At 41.7% G+C, this 19,122-nt stretch overlaps 1 protein-coding gene across 1 annotated transcript in view; it reads left to right on the forward strand.

Moving 5' to 3' along the window:
* The window catches only part of LOC308082566 (guanine nucleotide-binding protein G(i) subunit alpha-2), a 106,385-nt gene that overhangs the window by 58,930 nt on the left and 28,333 nt on the right, over nt 1-19,122 (forward strand). The window contains exons 2-3 of the mRNA XM_080424387.1: nt 8,999-9,041; nt 14,158-14,299. Of these exons, the coding sequence (XP_080280513.1) occupies nt 8,999-9,041; nt 14,158-14,299 (185 nt within the window). The remainder of the gene's footprint in view (nt 1-8,998; nt 9,042-14,157; nt 14,300-19,122) is intronic.

Genomic DNA, 19,122 nt, shown 5'->3' on the forward strand with positions numbered 1-19,122 from the left:
CGATTCTAAAAAAAAAATCTAAATCCTAAGAGTTTTTTGAAAAAAATACATTAAAAGATTTGAAAACATTTTCACGTAAAAATAAATAAATAGCAGATCTACAAGCTCATAGCGCGGGCACTCGGTGCCGCGCTATGAGCTTGTATATCTGCTATTGTTTTAATCTTAAAATGACACGCTCCCGGTCTTAAAGGTTTAAATGGTAAATGGTGCATTTATATAGCGCTTTTAATCCAAAGCGCTTCACATAGCTTGTGCATTACATTCACCCACTCATTCATACACCGATGGCGGAGGAAACCATGCAAGGCACCAACCTGCCCATCGGGGTTCAGCGTCTTGCTCAAGGACACTTCGACACTAACTCTGGCGGAGCCCGGGATCGAACTGGGAACCTTGCGGTTTCCCATCCAGCCACTCGTACCCCTGAGCGCCACTGCCACCCACTTAAAGTCATTAAAGTCTATCATACCAGCCCTGACAAAAAAAGGGATAGTCAATTTTGTATTCTAAAACAATTTGTGGACACCAGAGAGTTAATGCAGCCTTCAGCCTTCAGCCTGGGCCATACGCAGTGTTGATGATCTCTCTCTCTCTCGCGACCCAAAGGATTCACTGTATTCTTTGCTTGTCTGCAATTAGCAAAGACACAGTGTAGCCTAAAGACCACACATGGGACTTGCTCCAACCTGGTGCTGTCTTTGTTGTAGGTGTCTTTTAATATGGGACGTGTCTGGGGAACACATCCCACACAGAGTCAACCCCCGAAGCTCCTGAAGTCTGTTTGATTACTCCTTACTCCTCATTATACCGTACCCCGCCCCCCCCCCCCCCCCACCAAAACACAGTCCATTATGTAATGTAGTCTCTCTGTCTCATGGGCCTGTCTGTTACTGCTGCAGCTGGATGCCATTAGTCCAGTGGGTTCCCTGGCACAGATTCCATCCACCTTGGCACTGACCTCCATGTTGTTGGTTCTGCCTTCATGGCTGCCTGGCACATTATTTGGAACCCCTTGTTTATCAGGTAATGTCCTCAGGGTCCACTGTTTGCCTCCCGACTGATAATGATACCTCCCCAAAACACACACTGTTTCTGGCCAATAACTTTAGAAGCACTATGTGTGATGCTGGTAAGCAGTGGTGTAAAGTAACTAAGTACAACCCCTGGGCGGCAGTGGCTCAGGGGTTGAGTGGCCGGGTAGAGTGAACTGGAAAACCGCAAGGTTCCCAGTTCGATCCCGGGCTGGGGCGCTCCCCTAGAGTTAGTGTCGAAGTGTCCTTGAGCAAGACGCTGAACCCCTAATTGCTCCCGATGAGCAGGTTGGTGCCTTGCATGGTTTCCTCCGCCATCGGTGTATGAATGTGTGTGTGAATGGGTTAATGGCACAATCAATGTAAAGCGCTTCGGATAGAAGCGCTATATAAATGCACCATTTACCATTTATTTACCATTTTACATTTACTCAAGTACTGTACTTAAGTACAATTCTGAGGTATTTTTGGGCGGTGAAACCGCCCCTATAAGTGAGATTTGGAAAAATGTACATTTTCCTGCGCTGTGATCTGGGCCCAGGAAATTTGTACAATTATCCTGCGCTGTGATTGGCCAATCACAGTCTATTCAGGACTGTGATTGGCCAGGGTCACATGACACATGTGCATAGCCCTATATAAGAAACCATAACTTGAAAAAAACAAAAAAAATGTTTTTTTCAAGTTATGGTTTCGTCCATCATAAAGAGTGTTTCAATAAATGTATTTATCTTTTGTACATGATTGGTTGACTCCATTCAGTATTGTGATTAGCTAGCAAGACACCGCCCACTTCACACAGGGTGTGATTTTTGGGCGGTGAAACCGCCCCTATAAGTGAGATTTGGAAAAATGTACATTTTCCTGCGCTGTGATCTGGGCCCAGGAAATTAGTAGAATTATCCTGCGCTGTGATTGGCCAATCACAGCCTATTCAGGACTGTGATTGGCCAGTGTCACATGACACATGTGCATAGCCCTATATAAGCAACCATAACTTGAAAAAAACCAAAATTTGGTTTTTTTCAAGTTATGGTTTTGTCCATCATAAAGAGTGTTTCAATAAATGTATTTATCCTTTGTACATGATTGATCGACTCCATTCAGTATTGTGATTAGCTAGCAAGACACCGCCCACTTCACACAGGGTGTGATTTTTACTTTACTTGAGTATTTCCAATTTTTCCAACTTTTACTTCTACTCCACTACATCTCAGCGGCAAATACTGTACTTTTACTCCTCTACAATTATTTGAAAACTTTAGTTACTAGTTACTTTGCAGATATAAATTATTATATTATAAAACATACATTAACCACTTTAGCCCTATTTTATACATAGGCTATTTGAAAATAGCAGATCTACAAGCTCACAACGTGACGCGTTGTGAGCTTGTAGATCTGCTATTCTCAAACGTTTTATTACTTTTACTTTTGGTACTTTAAGTACATTTGGATACCAATACTTTTGTACTTTTACTCAAGTAAATTCCGGAATTTTACTTGTAACAGAGTAATTCTACATTGCAGTATTAATACTTTTACTTAAGTAAAACATTTGAGTACTTTTCCCACCACTGCTGGTAAGTTTGTTTTTGTTGGAGATGGTCAAATGTTAAATAAGCATGGGGAACACAGTACTACGGAATGGGTTGAATATGCTTTTGTAAAGCAACAAGAGGTTGGGGGGGACGGACGGACGGTTTCAAGGAAGAGTTGAAGTAACGGTGCTGACATCCAGAGGCCCAACTATGCTCAATTCAATGGACTTTGAGACTGAACTGGCAGTTCTCCTATAACCCCCCCCCCCCTTACCCCTCCCTCTCTTCTTTTTCTTCTCTGTCTCTGTAAAAAAAAAAGAAAAAAAGGCCTCTACCATTATTCAAACACAGCCGCAACTATCTCTTTCATTGCCTAGTTTCTAAGCAGTGGGTTGCAATGTTCCTGCATATTCTGGGAGTCCGTTGGTCTTTTTAAGGAGACCATGATCCCTCTCCGTCTTTGTCCTAAGAGTTTGGCAGTTTTCTTTATTTTAGAATACATTTTTCATTCATCTTTTAAGTTCTCCTCCGTTATTGTTTACAAAGAATATATTTGCTGTAGTTTAGTTTTAGTTTTGAATAAAATAAAGTAAGAAGCCTTGATGAAGTTTAACCCATTAACTCATTGAGTGCCTGAATTATTTCTGGCCAGTACGATTTTTTGTGCTTAGGAAGCGAGATACAGCCTTTTTCAGTTATAAGTTAAACAAGGAGTGGATGGAGCTGCAAATCTTCAGATAATGATATCTTGGGTTCTAAAAAAAAAAAAAAAGACGTTTTCCCCCCAAAAAAAATCAAAAACACGTTGAACACGTTAATGGCACGTTGCACCATAGCGGTAAAACACGTGAAACACGTTAATGGCACGTTGCACCATAGCGGTAAAACACGTGAAACACGTTAATGGCACGTTGCACCATAGCGGTAAAACACGTGAAACACGTTAATGGCACGTTGCACCATAGCGGTAAAACACGTGAAACACGTTAATGGCACTCAATGAGTTAAGACCTGGGACGCATCGGTGTCATTTTTGGATTTGAGCTAAAAAAGCATTATTTTACACTTTTGGCTATTCAAAAATAGCAGATATACAAGCTCATAGCGCAGCACCGAGTGCCGCGCTATGAGCTTGTAGATCTGCAATTGTTTTTTTAATCGAGAACATTTGTGCAAATTCATATATTTATATTCTTTTAAAGCGAACGTTTTCAACTCAAATCTTTGCTTTTGCTTCTCAGGTCTTAATTGGTTCACAGCAGTTTATTTTTCCCACGCACCTCACGCACACACACACACAAACGTGCACAAATAAAACTAACTGTGTAATACCGAGGTTTGGAGAGTCTGGTGGCGGTGTAGCCAGTCAGCCCACAGTGTTTTTCACACTCAGTCTCACACTCAGTCTTTCCTGTCAAGTCAGAGCACAGAGATGCTTTGTAAGGCCCTACTTTCCACACTCGAGTCATTAAAAATGTCAGGATTTTCAGTAAACGTGTGCGTGCGTGTGTGTGTGTGCATGGCATGTATAGTTCACTCGGCCACAGTGCCATCATGCCACCAGTGTCCCGAGGGAGACATGGACAGTAATGCAGCATTAGCCCGCAGCCTGTTGTGTTGTTAAAATAAATAAATTGAAGGCTCGGTTCCATCAGCCTGGGTTTCTATATGCCACTATAGCTGCTGCCCATTGGCACAGCCTGCATCACGCTCGGATTACTGTCCGTGTGGGTGGCACTCACCGAAAGACCCCAAACAACATCCATCATCCTCCAACACAAACCCCAGTCCAGTCTGTGCCTTAGATTTGATCACAGCAGCTATAATGAGCTGGACGTTGTATTTCTTTCTTTGCAGAATTAGATTCGGTCAGCGAGTCTTTTCGTCTGGCTGACGCCGGTGCCCTTTTTTTCCAGCTGTTTTATGTGTTTCATGTGAGAGCGAGCGTGAAGGAACTTGTCTTCTTTATTCAGTTTCAGTTTAGCTCTTTTACTTGACCACGGCGAAGATGGGCACAGCTCTTGCGTGGGGATCCATCACAGAATGTGATGTGGGGGATCCATCACAGAATGTGATGTGGGGGATCCATCACAGACTGTGGAACACGTGATGACCAGCTGCCCCCAAATACCCACCGACCGAATGGTGATCTTGGCTTAACCCATTAAGACCTGAGGTATTCTGAAAAACAGTATTCTGAAAAACTCGGTGCACTCTGTGCCGCGCTATGAGCTTGTATATCTGCTATTTTTGAATAGCCCAAAGTGTAAAATTATGCTTTTTTAGCTCAAATCAAAAAGTGCCACAGATGCGTTCCAGGTCTTAAAGGGTTAATTGACCTAGACGATGACACATACGACAGAAGCTTGTGTGTGTGTGTGTGTGTGTGTGTGTGTGTTTGTGTGTGTGTGTGTGTGTGTGTGTGTGTTGGGGGGGGGGGGGGTCTTTTCAGTACTGTTTATAGTTACATATTACGTCAAAAGGCTATATTGATTAGGCATAGGGAAGTGAGTGCACAATCAGTGTACTTGTTCTTGTGCTTGTCATGCACAGAACAAATAGGATGAGATTAGGGCCTGTGTGTGTGTGTTATGTACAGTTTGTGTGCACTTGCACGTCACGTATATTACCATGAAGTGCAATGGAGGACAAGCTGTGGCACATTGTGTTAATTAAATATCAAACGGGTATTTTTTTATATCCCACATAGCACCTTCGCTTCTTGTTCAGTAACCTCATAATCAGTCGATCTAAGAGGTGCTAACCCACCATGGGGTGTGTGTGTGAGGGAGCACGTGGTAAAATGTTGTAAACACATTTCCTGGCTCGGTGTTGGGCTGAACAACTCCGGCACCCAGCAGACAGACATGCAGAGAACGTCACTCCCTGTTCTGAGTCATTCACGGTAGCTTCGGGTTCAAACTCCAAAGGGGAGGTTTACTAGTACGGTGAGGGGGAGGGAGGGCGGGGTTCCCTGACAGAAAGTCTTTTCAAAATGGGGGTTCTGCGGCCATAATGTAGATCAATTTGGAGGTCCTTGCTTGAGAACCACTGTCTTAACCCTTTAAGACCGGGAACGCATCTGTGTGTCATTTTAAGATTTCTTTGGCCATTCAAAAATAGCAAATATACAAGCTCATAGCGCGGCACCGAGTGCCGCGCTATAAGCTTGTAGATCTGCTATTTTTGAAAGAAATCGTGAAGGTTTGTGCAAATCTTTGAATATATATATATATTTTTAAATCGAACAAAATAGTTTTGAGATGGGGGTCCGCGGCCAAATACATATCATTTTGGGGGTCCTTGACATGAAAAAGGTTTGAGAACCACTGATATTATAGCAACATAAGTTTTTTTTTAAACAAAACTGTAAGGATTTAGAAGACATTTGTAGAATCCCCAGAAGTAAAGATTTGAGTTACAAATGTTTGCTTAAAAAATATATGTATTCAAAGATTTGCACACATTTTTTAGATTTTTCAAAAATAGCAGATCTACAAGCTCTCGGTGCCGCGCTATGAGCTTGTAGATCTGCAAATTTTTTGAATAGTCCAAAGAAACCTAAAAAAATTACACGGATGCGTTCCCAGTCTTAATGGGTTAACGGGGGTCTATGAACTCTGTGGGAGCGTGTTTGGCAGCCTGCCAGTGTGGACAGTCTGGACACACATGCCTGTGGCTGTGCAGTGGAGCCTCCACAGACACACAGCCTGTCGTGACAACTTTCCTCTGTCTTTTATCATTGCTGGCCAACAGTGACATGAAGTGGCGCTTGATATACACACCGTTTAGTTTATGCAAAGTACTTTACCGTAATGTTTACGATGACATTTAACTACTTTTAATCAAGCATCCCTATTTGGGGCATGTAAAAAATGAAAAAATCTAAATATCAGATCTACAAGCTCACAACGCATGTCTTATCTATTTCCGCATGACACCGTCATAAGACAAAGTATAAGTGGTTGAAAAGAAAGATGGCATGTCTTTCATAGTCCTTTGACTCAAACCAAATAAAATGTTCCTGTTTTTATTTTTCTGCCAGCTGAGCTATAAAGCCATTCCTTCGCTCTCATGGTGTGTGTGAGTTGTTTCTTGTTCATCGCTCTTATTTCATCTGCACCCCTGAATGTATAAATAAATAACTCTTGTCGGTATGGAGTGCATTCGGCATGCATGAACACACTAGCTCTAACTATTGTGTGATCCTATTCTCCTGGGCTACAATGAGAAATCAATTCACACTCAAGGCATGCAGCCAGCCAGCAGAGATCCGATTTGTTTCTCTCTTTCTGCTCAGCTATTCAGCCTACATATTGTACTACAGTGGATACTGTTTCATTGCAGCATGATTTGCTAATCGCTACGTGAGAAGAGTGACATAGCTTTGCAATAGGGGCGCCACAGTTAATCAAACTAATCAATTATAATAAATGATTGATAATTTAATAAAATAATCGATTAATAATTTAGCCCTATTTTAGTCAGTTTCAAAAATAGCCGATCTATAAGCCCACAACTTGCTGTGAGCTAGCTACTGTAAAACATGGTCATTCACAATCCCAAGGGCACTGGGCTGAGAGAAGGAGATGGAATGTGGTGCTGTGTGAGATGCATAGTCCTCCTAGTCCTAACATTGGCTGTTTTTTTTGTAAGGCACTTTTCACTAATCAATTTGTACAGAATATAGTCTAACTTTTTTAATGATATTCTATTACTAAGATTATATGGTCTCTACCAACCTCCCTATGTATCCAAACACATCCGCTTTGTTTGTGGCTCAACGTTTTTTGCTGTGCCAATAGTGTGATTTTGCCGTAGCAATAAGAGTGAATGTAATCCCTACTTCCAGTTCCTGAATCACAGAGCACAGAAGTAAAAGATAAAGATGATGGACAGTGTTTTAGATCATGCCCAGGTCAATCTGGGAACCCATCGCCAACTGAAAATGAAAAACAGCGCCCTCTGCTGTTTGTTCTATGTCTGTTGGCTCTGGGGGGAAGAAAACGTAGAGCCAGAGCGCAAGGAGACCGGTGTTTGTGTATGCCTATGCCGCGTCACTTCCGGTTGGTGCGCTTGTGTTTTCATTCCCACTAACAATATTTCTACACGGAACACTAACACCACTTCTCCCAGAGAACATGGATCGTTTTGGTTATAAGCCCACTTGTTTCTATGATGAAAGAGTAAGTTAAAATGTGAATATATTTCCGTGGTTTTGTCTGCTCCGCGGACGCTATTGTTAAATTAGTTTCGGTTTGTTTCGAGGGGGAAAGATCGACGGACATGTGAATCCCGCCCACTACATTTGATTGGGTAAAGCGCGGCCTGCTTCCTGATCTGAAGGCACGCCCACTTGTAGCCCAGTGTGTACATGTTACGACGAGCCTTCACGACAGATTCTCACGCAGTGCAGAATCTGTTCTTGAGAGATTATGCCCAGGTATATAAGCCAGGGGGGTTCTACCAAAAGTTCAACATCCCCTTAATATGAGAAAAGGGAACTTTGCCAAATTGCCATATGCTTGCCAAAACAAAATGCTGACACGTTCTTGTTTCCGTATTCCATGAAATGTATCTCAGCCCACTGGTGTCCCGGGGGCTTACTGCGTGCGTGCTGCACGCTGCGTAATAGTGTATTCTCAGGGTCATTTCAGGAAGACTTTTTTCCCCCCCCCACCAAGTCTGTGTGTGTGTGTGTGTGTGTGTGTGTGTGTGTGTGTGTGTGTGTGTGTGTGTGTGTGTGTGTGTGTGTGTGTGTGTGTGTGTGTAGCACTGTAGATTCCTCTTAACAGATGAGTATTCTCAGGCCACCCCCAGGCTATTGGAATAAACACAGCAGTGGATAAGAAAAGCCCATATCCTGTTGGTCTAAGCACCCAGACATTTTCATTAAAAGCACTTAATGATGATATACAGCCTTTTCTGGGAGGGGGGGATTATATAATGTGGTTTATTCCCTCAGAAGTTGAGAAGGGTTAGCCCTGCTTTAGCACCGTATTTATTTGGAATTATAAGCATGGGGAGAACCCTACAACACCATATGAGAGACCCGACTCAATGAAACAGGACGGTTTTCCTAGTTACTGACGGTTCTCTCTCTCCTTGCAAGCTGCAGATGGACATGACTGTTAGGCTGTAATTGGAGAAGCAACAAATATGAGGGGAGAGGGAGGGAGGGAGATACAGAAAAGGCTGATTCACCCTTGAAAGAGGAGGAGAAGGTGAGATGAAGATATGTGGCAGAGTATAGGAGAGGGAGGAAGCGCTAGTCAAGCTACTGTAGGGGTTCGTTGGAGGGCTAAGTCAGGAGTCCAGATGTGACCGTGCGAGGCGGCCTCGCGGGTTTGCCTGTTTACTTTTCTTCCACTGAACGGGAGTGTATTTTTAACCTCTGCCTCTTTGTTTTTGTTCTCTCTGCAGGTGCCGGGGAGTCGGGGAAGAGCACCATTGTGAAGCAGATGAAGTGAGTATTACTTGTTTCACGGTTCCATTCATCATGTTTGATGAATTCGGCTAATGCAATATTTAAACAAGACAGAGGCTTCCCAGAGGGTTCAACACATTGTATTCCACTAATTATGTGGATTAGAGCAAGCATATCGTTAGCCTAATTGCCTAAGTAATTTTTTGGCCAAATTGACATTTCTGCCTAACTCTACTCTCCTGACACTGCTGATTCACACTGCCTTATTGCCTATGTCCTTCAGCCTATCAGAATGCTTGTTACATTCCAAAAATGACTTAGGCAATTATGCTACGAGGCTACCTTATTTGACTTAAGCAGAAATGTAACAAGCGTTCTGATAGGCTGAGAACATAGGCAATACGGCAGGATGAATCAGCAGTGTTACAGTAGGAGAGTAGAGTTAGGCAGATATAAATAAAGGTAGATAAAAGGGACTTAGGCAAAATGAGTGTGTTGACTTAGGCACTTTTTGAATGAGTAATTTTTTTTGCCTAATTCGCCTGAAAACCTTAAAAATATGACTTAGACAATTATGCTATGAGGCTAACGATATCTCTCTCTCTCTGTGGGTGTGTGTGTGTGCGCGTGCGTGCGTGAGCGCGTGCGTGCATGGAAACCTCCAAAGGTCCGAAACTATTACGTTTTGAGCGTATAGATTTGCTACTTTCGATTTTGAGATTCTTACATTTTGTGTGACACAGCTGACGCTGTAATGTGATCAAGTGGGGCATTCATTCTCGAGAGAACACAGAAAGTTAGAATATGGAGATGAGAGGCTACTTTCTGCCCGACAGCAGTGATATGACAAAGACTGCTTAAATATGAAAAAGATAATAATTAATTCCTGTAATTACGTTTCCAATTTCGTCTGTTAGAGATGTAGTGAGTTCGTTTGAAAGGAACAACTAACTGTGATCACGTTGCAACTAGTTAAGTTATGGTCACTGTGATTCAAGGTTTTTATTGGTACACTTTTGTTTTGGTTCCTTATTAACGTTGTTGCAGCAATAACAAGTTAACAATCGCAAATAGGGATGTTAACAATTAATCTATAATCCATTAACTGCCGTTAAGAATTTACTCTATAAAATGTATAGATTTTCAATTAATATAAAATAAAAAATGTTTGATTTTTTTTTAAATTATTATTCTTTTTTTAATCTGGGGGGGGGGGGCCTTGAAAAAGTTACAGGTATGGTGTGTGTGATATCAAATGTGAGCCATAATCACAGTAATCCTTAATCAGATTCCATTATATTCAAGGGCTTTTGGAGAGAAATGAGACAGCACTGCAGAGTGTGCGTGTCTGTGTCCAGCTGATGCTCGTTGACGCTCGTTAATGTTATATACATCAAGGCTGAGGCAATTGTGTTTCTGCACTCATTTTCGGTTTCATTAATCATAGCACGTATGTGTGTAATATCTATTTTACACACTGTGTGTGTGTGTGTGTGTGTGTGTGTGTGTGTGTGTGTGTGTGTGTGTGTGTGTGTGTGTGTGTGTGTGTGTGTGTGTGTGTGTGTGTGTGTGTGTGTGTGTGTGTGTGTGTGTGTGTGTGTGTGTGTGTGTGTGTGTGTGCAATGCATACCTGAGCCTGTGCCAGTCACATGGAAGAAAAGCAGGCATCACTGAGAGAGTTTCAATGAGGGAAATGGCCTTCTCTGCCCTGTTCTGGGGGAACATACACACTATGTGCTGCCCTAATCCCCATACTGCACTCTGCAGTGAGAAAGAAGACTACAGTTAACAGTGAAAGCAATCCATACATGATTGATTGACTGATACTGTATGTACTGTACTGTAGAAGGTTTGGCCCAGATACACATTTAGCATTCCTTGGCTCAGGGCCAAAGGGATGGAAATCGGCCACTGTTATTCGGTTAATGCACTATCAGCATTAATCTAGATGATCAATGCCGTTGGAGAGGCGAAAAACAACTGTAAAGTGATCCGTAAGATATGGGTGAGGGAGTTACTGAGCAGGACCCGAATGTCATTCGAAGATGTGATGAATATGAGATTTGTTGTGCCCTCTGCTACACAGCCTATAAATCCACACAGGCCATCTAGTAATAGCTATCTGTTTATGACCGTTAGTTCTTACAGGCTCTTAACCATTTTCTCCATCTGCTGACAGCACAGAAATTGACATGGCTAACGGATTTCATTCGCTGACAACCCAATATGTGGATTGGATTTGGATTGGAATGCACATTGGTAGGCGTGCGTGCGTGAGTGCGTACCCTGCTGGCATATTTATAAACTTAAATTATTTGTTCATTGGAGTTCATTAGAGCCCAACTGATGCCAGATTGTTGTGTCTGATTCGAATTTTGGGAGTATCCTAGATCAATGATTACCTATGTGTCTTCACCGATATTTTGTAATAAAAAAATCGGCTATTATGACATGCCCAAAATAGGAACGTCAGGTTGAAAGTAGTAAAAATCGGGACGCATCAGCAGCACTATTGCCAATACCATTGTCATAAAAACGGGTATATTTACACGTACAGTGTTGGCCAAACGAATGATCCGTCTGGCTCTAAACTGCATGTCCAAACCCCATCGCCTGTCCTTCAACCAGGGCTCAATCTGCATGTCCAAAGCCGATGGTTATGAAGTCGTAGTGCTGCAGAAGTTCACAGTGATCCCCTATGGCCACTGTTGTTCGGACCAGACCACTCTCGCAAATCACTTTAGTGTGCATGCTGCTGCACTCTAAATCCCTCTCTCACAAAGCATACACATTCATGATTTGAACACATACACACATTCCACTGTGGTCAGAAATAACATGCGTACACACACACACACACACACACACACACACACACACACACACACAAACATTCATGCTATTGCGCGTAAAGGCCCCGGACACACATACTCCCATTATCACACACTATACAAGCCCTGTGTACAGATGGAACCAAATGGACCTGTAACACTGAGGATTTTACTGTGTACAGACACACTTCACTCTGTAGTTTAATTATTTCTCTCTGCCTGGCTGTGTGCTTTCGATGTTTCTTTAACCCTCTTATAGAATTAATTTAAACCTGCGTGGACTAAAGCCTTCCACTGGAACACCCCACTGACAGGACCAACCCATCAGTCTCATCTTTGTCAGGAAGCTATAGTAGTGATAGTACTTGATAGGGTCCTACTTTCATTTTGGAAAATAAACCAATGAGCTGACTCATAACATGGAAAACTGAAGATCTTGCCTGGATTTCTAAACTGCAGTCATTCTTCTCTGTATTATGCAGCTAAAGTCAATTTACATAATATCAGAGTTGCTGTACATGGGACTTTCTCATTATAATAAAAATGAAAGACAAAACCTAGCTTTTTTATCAGCATGAATTCGATTTTTTTTTCACAAGACCAGAACAGTGTCTTTACAGGTGGTCTAAAAAATATATACTGCTCAAAGAAATGTAGGGAACACTTTGATCCCTTAAAGTTGTACAATGCAAATTCACAACTAACGATTTTTAGCAACCTCTGCTGGTCACTACCGTCACTGCATACAATTTCCGTAATCCTCGATTACCCAGAATTCCATTCGTTTTCACCGGAAGCCGGAAGCGTTTCAAAAAGCGATCTTTTAATTGTTTTATACTATCTACGGATCGTTTCTCTTAGCCAGTGGCGCATTAGTTACCATGAGCTGTGCTTTCTTTTTCTGTTCTTTTTCGATCTTCTAATCCTACATTCTCTTAAAATCAGCGTGAGGTTCATTTTTGTTATTAGCGCGATAGTTCCTGGCCAAACAGGAAACCGTTGCGGTAGTTCCTGGCCAAACAGGAAACCAGTGCATTTCCACCTCCGTTTTCCGGCCAGATGACGTCATTTCCCCGGGAAAGTCCTCCCAGTCCACGTTCAATATAAAATATATAAATAAAAGGCTTCCGGGGGTGAAATTCATGGAGTGGGTGTTGTGAAACTTTTGCCACTCACAAAAGATATACAATTTAACTTTAGTTTTGTTGAAAACGTTACCTAGTATGCCTTTAATTATTTTGAGTTTTCATGAACTGTGTACATACTGCTAACAAAAACTGCTCAAAAGAATTGTATATATCGGACAACTGCAGTTGTCCCTAGAATCATTGCGTTTTACATATCTGGAACAAACTCTTGAGAAAAACTCAAATTGAGAGGACTTTACTTATTCTTCTGCACTGTCATTCTGAGCTCTTATTCTTCTATTTAATTTTTAACTTCTTTTGTTTTTATTCTATTCAAATGTCTTTTTTTATATAGATTTGTTTGCTCTGTGTCCTGAATAGATGTTTCCTATTAAGGAGATGGGTGTTTAACTTGTCTTTCTTAATTGTTACTGAATGGATGGCTGTGTAAACTAGAAAACCCCACTCTAAAGTCACCATCATCTGGCTACTAGCTAGTTTAAGTTTACAACCTGCCAAAACACAAAACTGATTGTTTGTGCCGAGGACATTACATCCAAGTTATTTTGTATGACAGCAATGAGAAGGGTACAAAAAAGGCAGCTAACTCCTACACGTTTCCTGTCTATAACCAGTACACATTCCCAGTCTGATGTTGGGTTTGGATTAAATGTATTATTTAAATGGAAAAAGGGTGGAGAAAAAAACGCCACTGTGTATTTTAAGTCCTCTTTGGCTGTGCTCCTGTCTCCCAGTGAGCTCGCTTGCATTTCAATGAAGTCCCATTCAGCAGCGCACAACAAATCAAGCCGTGTGATTCCGTCCCAGATGGGCTCGAACCGGCCAGGAGGACCGTTCTGTTCTGATTTCATCACAGCAGTATCTCAGCCACAGACCGTATGAGCCTCAGGCCTCTTTTCATTTTACCTCCCATAGATCCAAACGGTTGTAAACATGTGTTTTAGTGTCTGCTAGCTATAAAACGCGTAAGAGACACCGAGTTACCCCCCAAATCCTCCACCTGGCAGTATTGTGATTGCTGCCTGCAGTAGGACTGTTAAATGTGATGAAAACACTCGTGAAATACCTCACCGCAGAATAGGTTCCACCTTTTCACGTCAGAGTAACTTGAGGGTTTAGGCTATGTTTCATTATCTGGATATAAAGTGTTTAATCCTCCCTGTGGTTTGTCTCCAGGATCATCCACGAGGATGGCTACTCAGAAGACGAATGCAAGCAGTACAGAGCCGTGGTCTACAGCAACACAATCCAGTCCATTATGGCCATCATTAAGGCCATGGACAATCTCAAGATCCAGTACGAGGACGCTGCCAGAGCAGTAAGTGCTTTCTCCCTTCCAACAAGCAGGCAATTTGACATCATGACAAAATATTGTCATTACATATTGCACTCACTTGATTTTTAAGTTTAAAATAGCCATACCGGTGGTCTGGCCATGTTTAGCCTATTGACTATGACTCACTGTATGCTTGACATAATTGCTGACCACTTTCCAAAGCAATGAAATGGTTTGTTTTATTTTCAAAGCCCCGCTGGATTCCATTCATTTCAGTGCAGGATGAAAATCAACTTGTAGAGACATGAAACTTGCTCGAGAAATATAATCTAACGCAGTGGTTCTTAACCTGTGGGTCGGGACCCCCCAGGGGGGTCCCCACATGATTTTTGTGGGGGTCCCCAGGTGACAGCGAAGTGACAATTTAAAGGGACTACACCATGAATATTAACTTTTTCTTATTTTTTGTGTGTTTTTGGTCTCCCCTACCTCTCTTCTATCCCCAAAAATACCCCAATTGAACACTCAGGCTTTCACAGCAAATCTGGGGTTTTCTGTAAATTGGTCTCAAAACAGGCCAAACTGATTTGGTCCCTCCCGTTTTTCAGTTCCAACCAGTTTTCCACACAGAACCAGGAGATAACATGCAAACTGGCTCAATAGCGCCCGTGCCAAACAGGACAATGTGGTATTGCAGGTGAAAGTGCTTTATAAGCCAGAGAGAAGTTAGTTGGAATGAATATATCTGAGGCTTGATTTAGGCTCAAACCTTTTGAAAAACGTTTCAGGGACATAAACAATATGATATTAAATATTATTATTATTGGTGTAGTCCCTTTAAAGGACTTTTAAGACCTTTTTAATATCAAAGAAATTACCGTTACGGCATCAAAAGTAGTCAACAAACTATACTATAAAAACTGGTCAAACATTGGCCAAATTGTCAAATAATATGAGAAAGAGGCAAACTATTTGGAAATAGCCGATCTACAAGCTCACAACGTTGCGAGGCGTTGTGAGCTTGTAGATCTGCTATTTTCACAAGATGTATTCTGGGGGGTCCCCAGTTCAAATATGATTATTTTGGGGGGGGGGTCACAGCCTGAAAAGGTTGAGAACCACTGATCTAACAACATACAATGCGCAAATATCATTGCGCATTTTAATGTTATTTTTCAGTAGTAGTATTACATTGTTGCCATTTGATGCATTTTAAAGTTCACTGGTTTCAAAACTTCAGCCGACAATTTTCCCTGGAGAAAAGATTGTTTTACTGACAAAATTCAAAGTTCTGTTACCAACACTGACTCAAGCATTCAGCCAAGTTTGGAGACGTTGCCTTAACGACTTTGGAGAAAATGTGAGCAAACACAACACAACTGCTCTGTTTATGAGGGCCACAATGGAAACACGCCTTAGGGCTTTATGGTGTTTTTTTTTTAATCCTTGGTGATATTGTGTATGTTCTATGTTATGGAAGTGCTGATGTGCTCTTTCTTTTTATCGCCAAATAAATTCATTCATGCATTCATGGACGATCAGTGGTGGAAGAAGTAGTCCGATTTGTTACTTAAGTATAAAAGTAGCAATAACACAATATAGAAATACTCTGATACAAATAAAAGGCCTGTATTCAAGATGATACTTGAGTAAAAGTACAAAAGTACAAAATATAATTAAAGTGCCAAAGTAAAATAACTCATTTTCTTCAAAAGTTGTCAAACGTTTAAAAAAAATAGCAGATTTACAAGCTCACAACACATTGCATTGCGACGCGTTGTGACCTTGTAGATCGGCTATTTTCGAATAGATGAAGTAAAAAAAAATGGGCTTATTTGGTTAATGTACAGTATGTATGTAATGTACAGTATGTAATAATAATCAAAACAAATATTTGTGCAGTATTTGCACAAGGAACTCAAGTAAAGTAATAGTACCTCAAAATTGTTCTTCAGCGCAGTACTTGACTCTGTACTTGGTTACTTTCCACCACTGTGTACGATACACGGCCAAAAGTGTGTATAGAAGAAAAAATAAACTCAGATGCTTTATTGCACCAAAGAAAGCTGTGACGTTTGGAGCTAAACACTCTTCCTCAGACTGAGGGTGAGGAACCACTTGTCTTTGGTGCAATAAAGCAGTGGTTTTCAACCTTTTTTCATGCCAGGGAGGGACCCCTAAATTGATATACATTTGGCCGCGGACCCCCATCTGAAAATGTTGTGCCAGGGACCCCCCCCCCCCCCCAAAAGATTTGAGTTAAAAATGTTCGCTTTAAAAAATATATATATTCAAGGCTATGCACACTATTTTCAAGATTTTTCAAAAATAGCAGATCTACAAGCTCAGATCTATGAGCTTGTAGATCTGCTATTTTTGAATAGCCAAAGCTAAGTGGTTGAAATGATTGTGACACTATGTTAACTAATTTTGCTGGGGACCCCCTGGTACCCCCCCCCCCCCCCCACCAAGGACCACTGGTGGTCCCCGAACCACTGCAATAAAGCATCTGTCGCATAGGAGCCCTCAGTGTGCCAGCGCTTGTGTTTTCTCTTCTGTTACTGCTCGTCGCTCAGCACCTACTTGCCTCGTGTTCGGGTTGGAGATGTGCATGTCGTTTCCCTTTTTTCAAAACTGTGTACAGACTAGAGCAGTGGTTCTCAACCTTTTTCATATCGAGGTCCATTATTTATCCGGCATTTGAGCCACGGACCACCATATTTAGCCTCTCAGACCCAAAACTCTGAATATTTTGTTGTCGTTGGATAAGATTTTGTCCACAATTCCATGCTGCATTGATGTGGATAGTACTATAGGAGAGATAACAGGCAAACGTTGGATCAAAATAACACATTATTTTACATTCTCTAATTGTGTAGATTAACTCATTCACTGCCAAATAAAAACAAATAAAGACAGCCAGCGATTTTTCGATTTTCTTAACCTTTTCAAGTAGTAACAGAATATTTATCTCCAGTGTGATCGATCCCCTGATGGTTGCTAATCACGGAGGGTTTCACTGTGCTTCCGCAAAAAGAAGAAAAAAAAATCATTGCGACCTCCCAGCCGAGATACAGAATATTCCCAAATACTTTAACCAGGAAGTGAATGGAGCAGTAAATCTTTGGATCACGTTATCTCCTGGTTCTGTGTGCAAAAAATATTTTTTTTAAAAACGTCCAAAAGTCGTTTTAGTCATCCATGGCAGTCTGGGCCTTTGTAAAAAAGTTGTCAAAGTCGTCCTATGGCATTGAATGAGTTAAGTAATGCAGATGTTTAACAATAATGTAACTCTTGAGAGCGTAAAATTAAACCAAATGGACCCGTAAGGGTCCATTTGGTTTAATTTTACGCTCTCAAGAGTTAAAGATCTATAAGGGTCCATTTGGTTACCAACTCCATCATTTAGCCGGGGACCACCTGGAACCCCCTCAAGGACCACTGGTTGAGAACCACTGGACTATGACATTGATGCTGGTATGGTCTAAGAACAAGAGAAGCCACCTGTGCCATCCGGAGAGTCGTATAATGGAGCCTCGTGCCTGAGTTATACTTATTTGTGCTCCGAAAATTGCCGATCTAGAAGCTCGCATCGCAGCGTGATGAACTTGTACATAGGCTATGTTCGCTGCGCGACACCGCCGTGCAACTAAGTATAACTCAGGATTCACTCTGCTCAAAAGAGATGGAGTGGTTAATATAACTTCATCAGCACCAAACATATCCTCCACTCCCAATCCCATTCCCTTCCCGTCACATGCCAATGTTTTATAAAAGGAAAGGGTCGCACTCAGCAAAAAGTCTATTTACTTCGTTTAATAGAACATGCCACTCCACACAAAGTTTTTTGCCGTCCTGCCTCATATAGTGCTGCCATCTTGTGTGTGCGTGTGAGTGTGCGTGTGCGTGTGCGTGTGCGTGTGCGTGTGCGTGTGTGTGTGTGTGTGTGTGTGTGTGTGTGTGTGTGTGTGTGTGTGTGTGTGTGTGTTCAGACTCAGTGCACCGCCCAGGGAGATTATACATCACCGAAATATAAAAGCCCAATGATTACTCAGGGAAAGAGAGCGAGAAAGAGAAAATGTCTTTCTCCCTCCGTTGAACACGTCTTTAGATTACCTTTCAAAGCGAACCGTCAGATTCCAGCTCCCTAAGTAAATTTGAATAAATTAAGCTTAATTTGATCACACACGCATTTGCAGACAGAAAAGCAGACAATGTGTGCAGCATGATAGATCTCTACTTTCTTTCGTTCTATCTTTCTATCTTTCTCTATCTCTCTCTTTCTTTCTCTCTCTTTCTGTCACTGTTTATTTATGACTGAGATGCAATTATGAGTACAGAATGCTAGATGTCCTTTGTGGATGCATGCAACTAAGAATATTAATTGCACACATAAAAACTTTGAGTAGAGCATTTGTAGGATGTGTGTGTAATATTTTTAATGAGCTGTGTTCAAGTATCACACTACGTCTCACTATTCCAAACACTTCATTACTGGAAATGGCTTTGATTTATGAGGCGTTTAAGGTGCCTGGTGTACTTCACAACTGGCTTAGTCGGCGTAGCTTGCACGGCTCGGCGGTTTGAGCACGGCGTAGTGTAGATATGGCTCTATGTCGTGAATGAACCACTTAAGAACCCTAGCATCCCTGTTTGCAGTGAGCTTGTAGAGTGGCTGTTTTCCACAAAGAGATTTTGTGTAGAGCGGACCAAGTACAGAGCCGACTGCGGTTAACCAAGTATTAGTTTACTACTGCAAGTATACCGGTACTTTAGTTGTATGACAAAAATAGCTAAAATAACTGAGCTTGTAGATCTGCTATTTTTGCTATTTATTAAGGATTTGGGGGAATAAACGGGGAAAA

This window comes from Gymnoscopelus braueri, assembly GCF_963280865.1.
Source record: "Gymnoscopelus braueri genome assembly, chromosome: 3".
NCBI classification, from domain to species: domain Eukaryota; kingdom Metazoa; phylum Chordata; class Actinopteri; order Myctophiformes; family Myctophidae; genus Gymnoscopelus; species Gymnoscopelus braueri.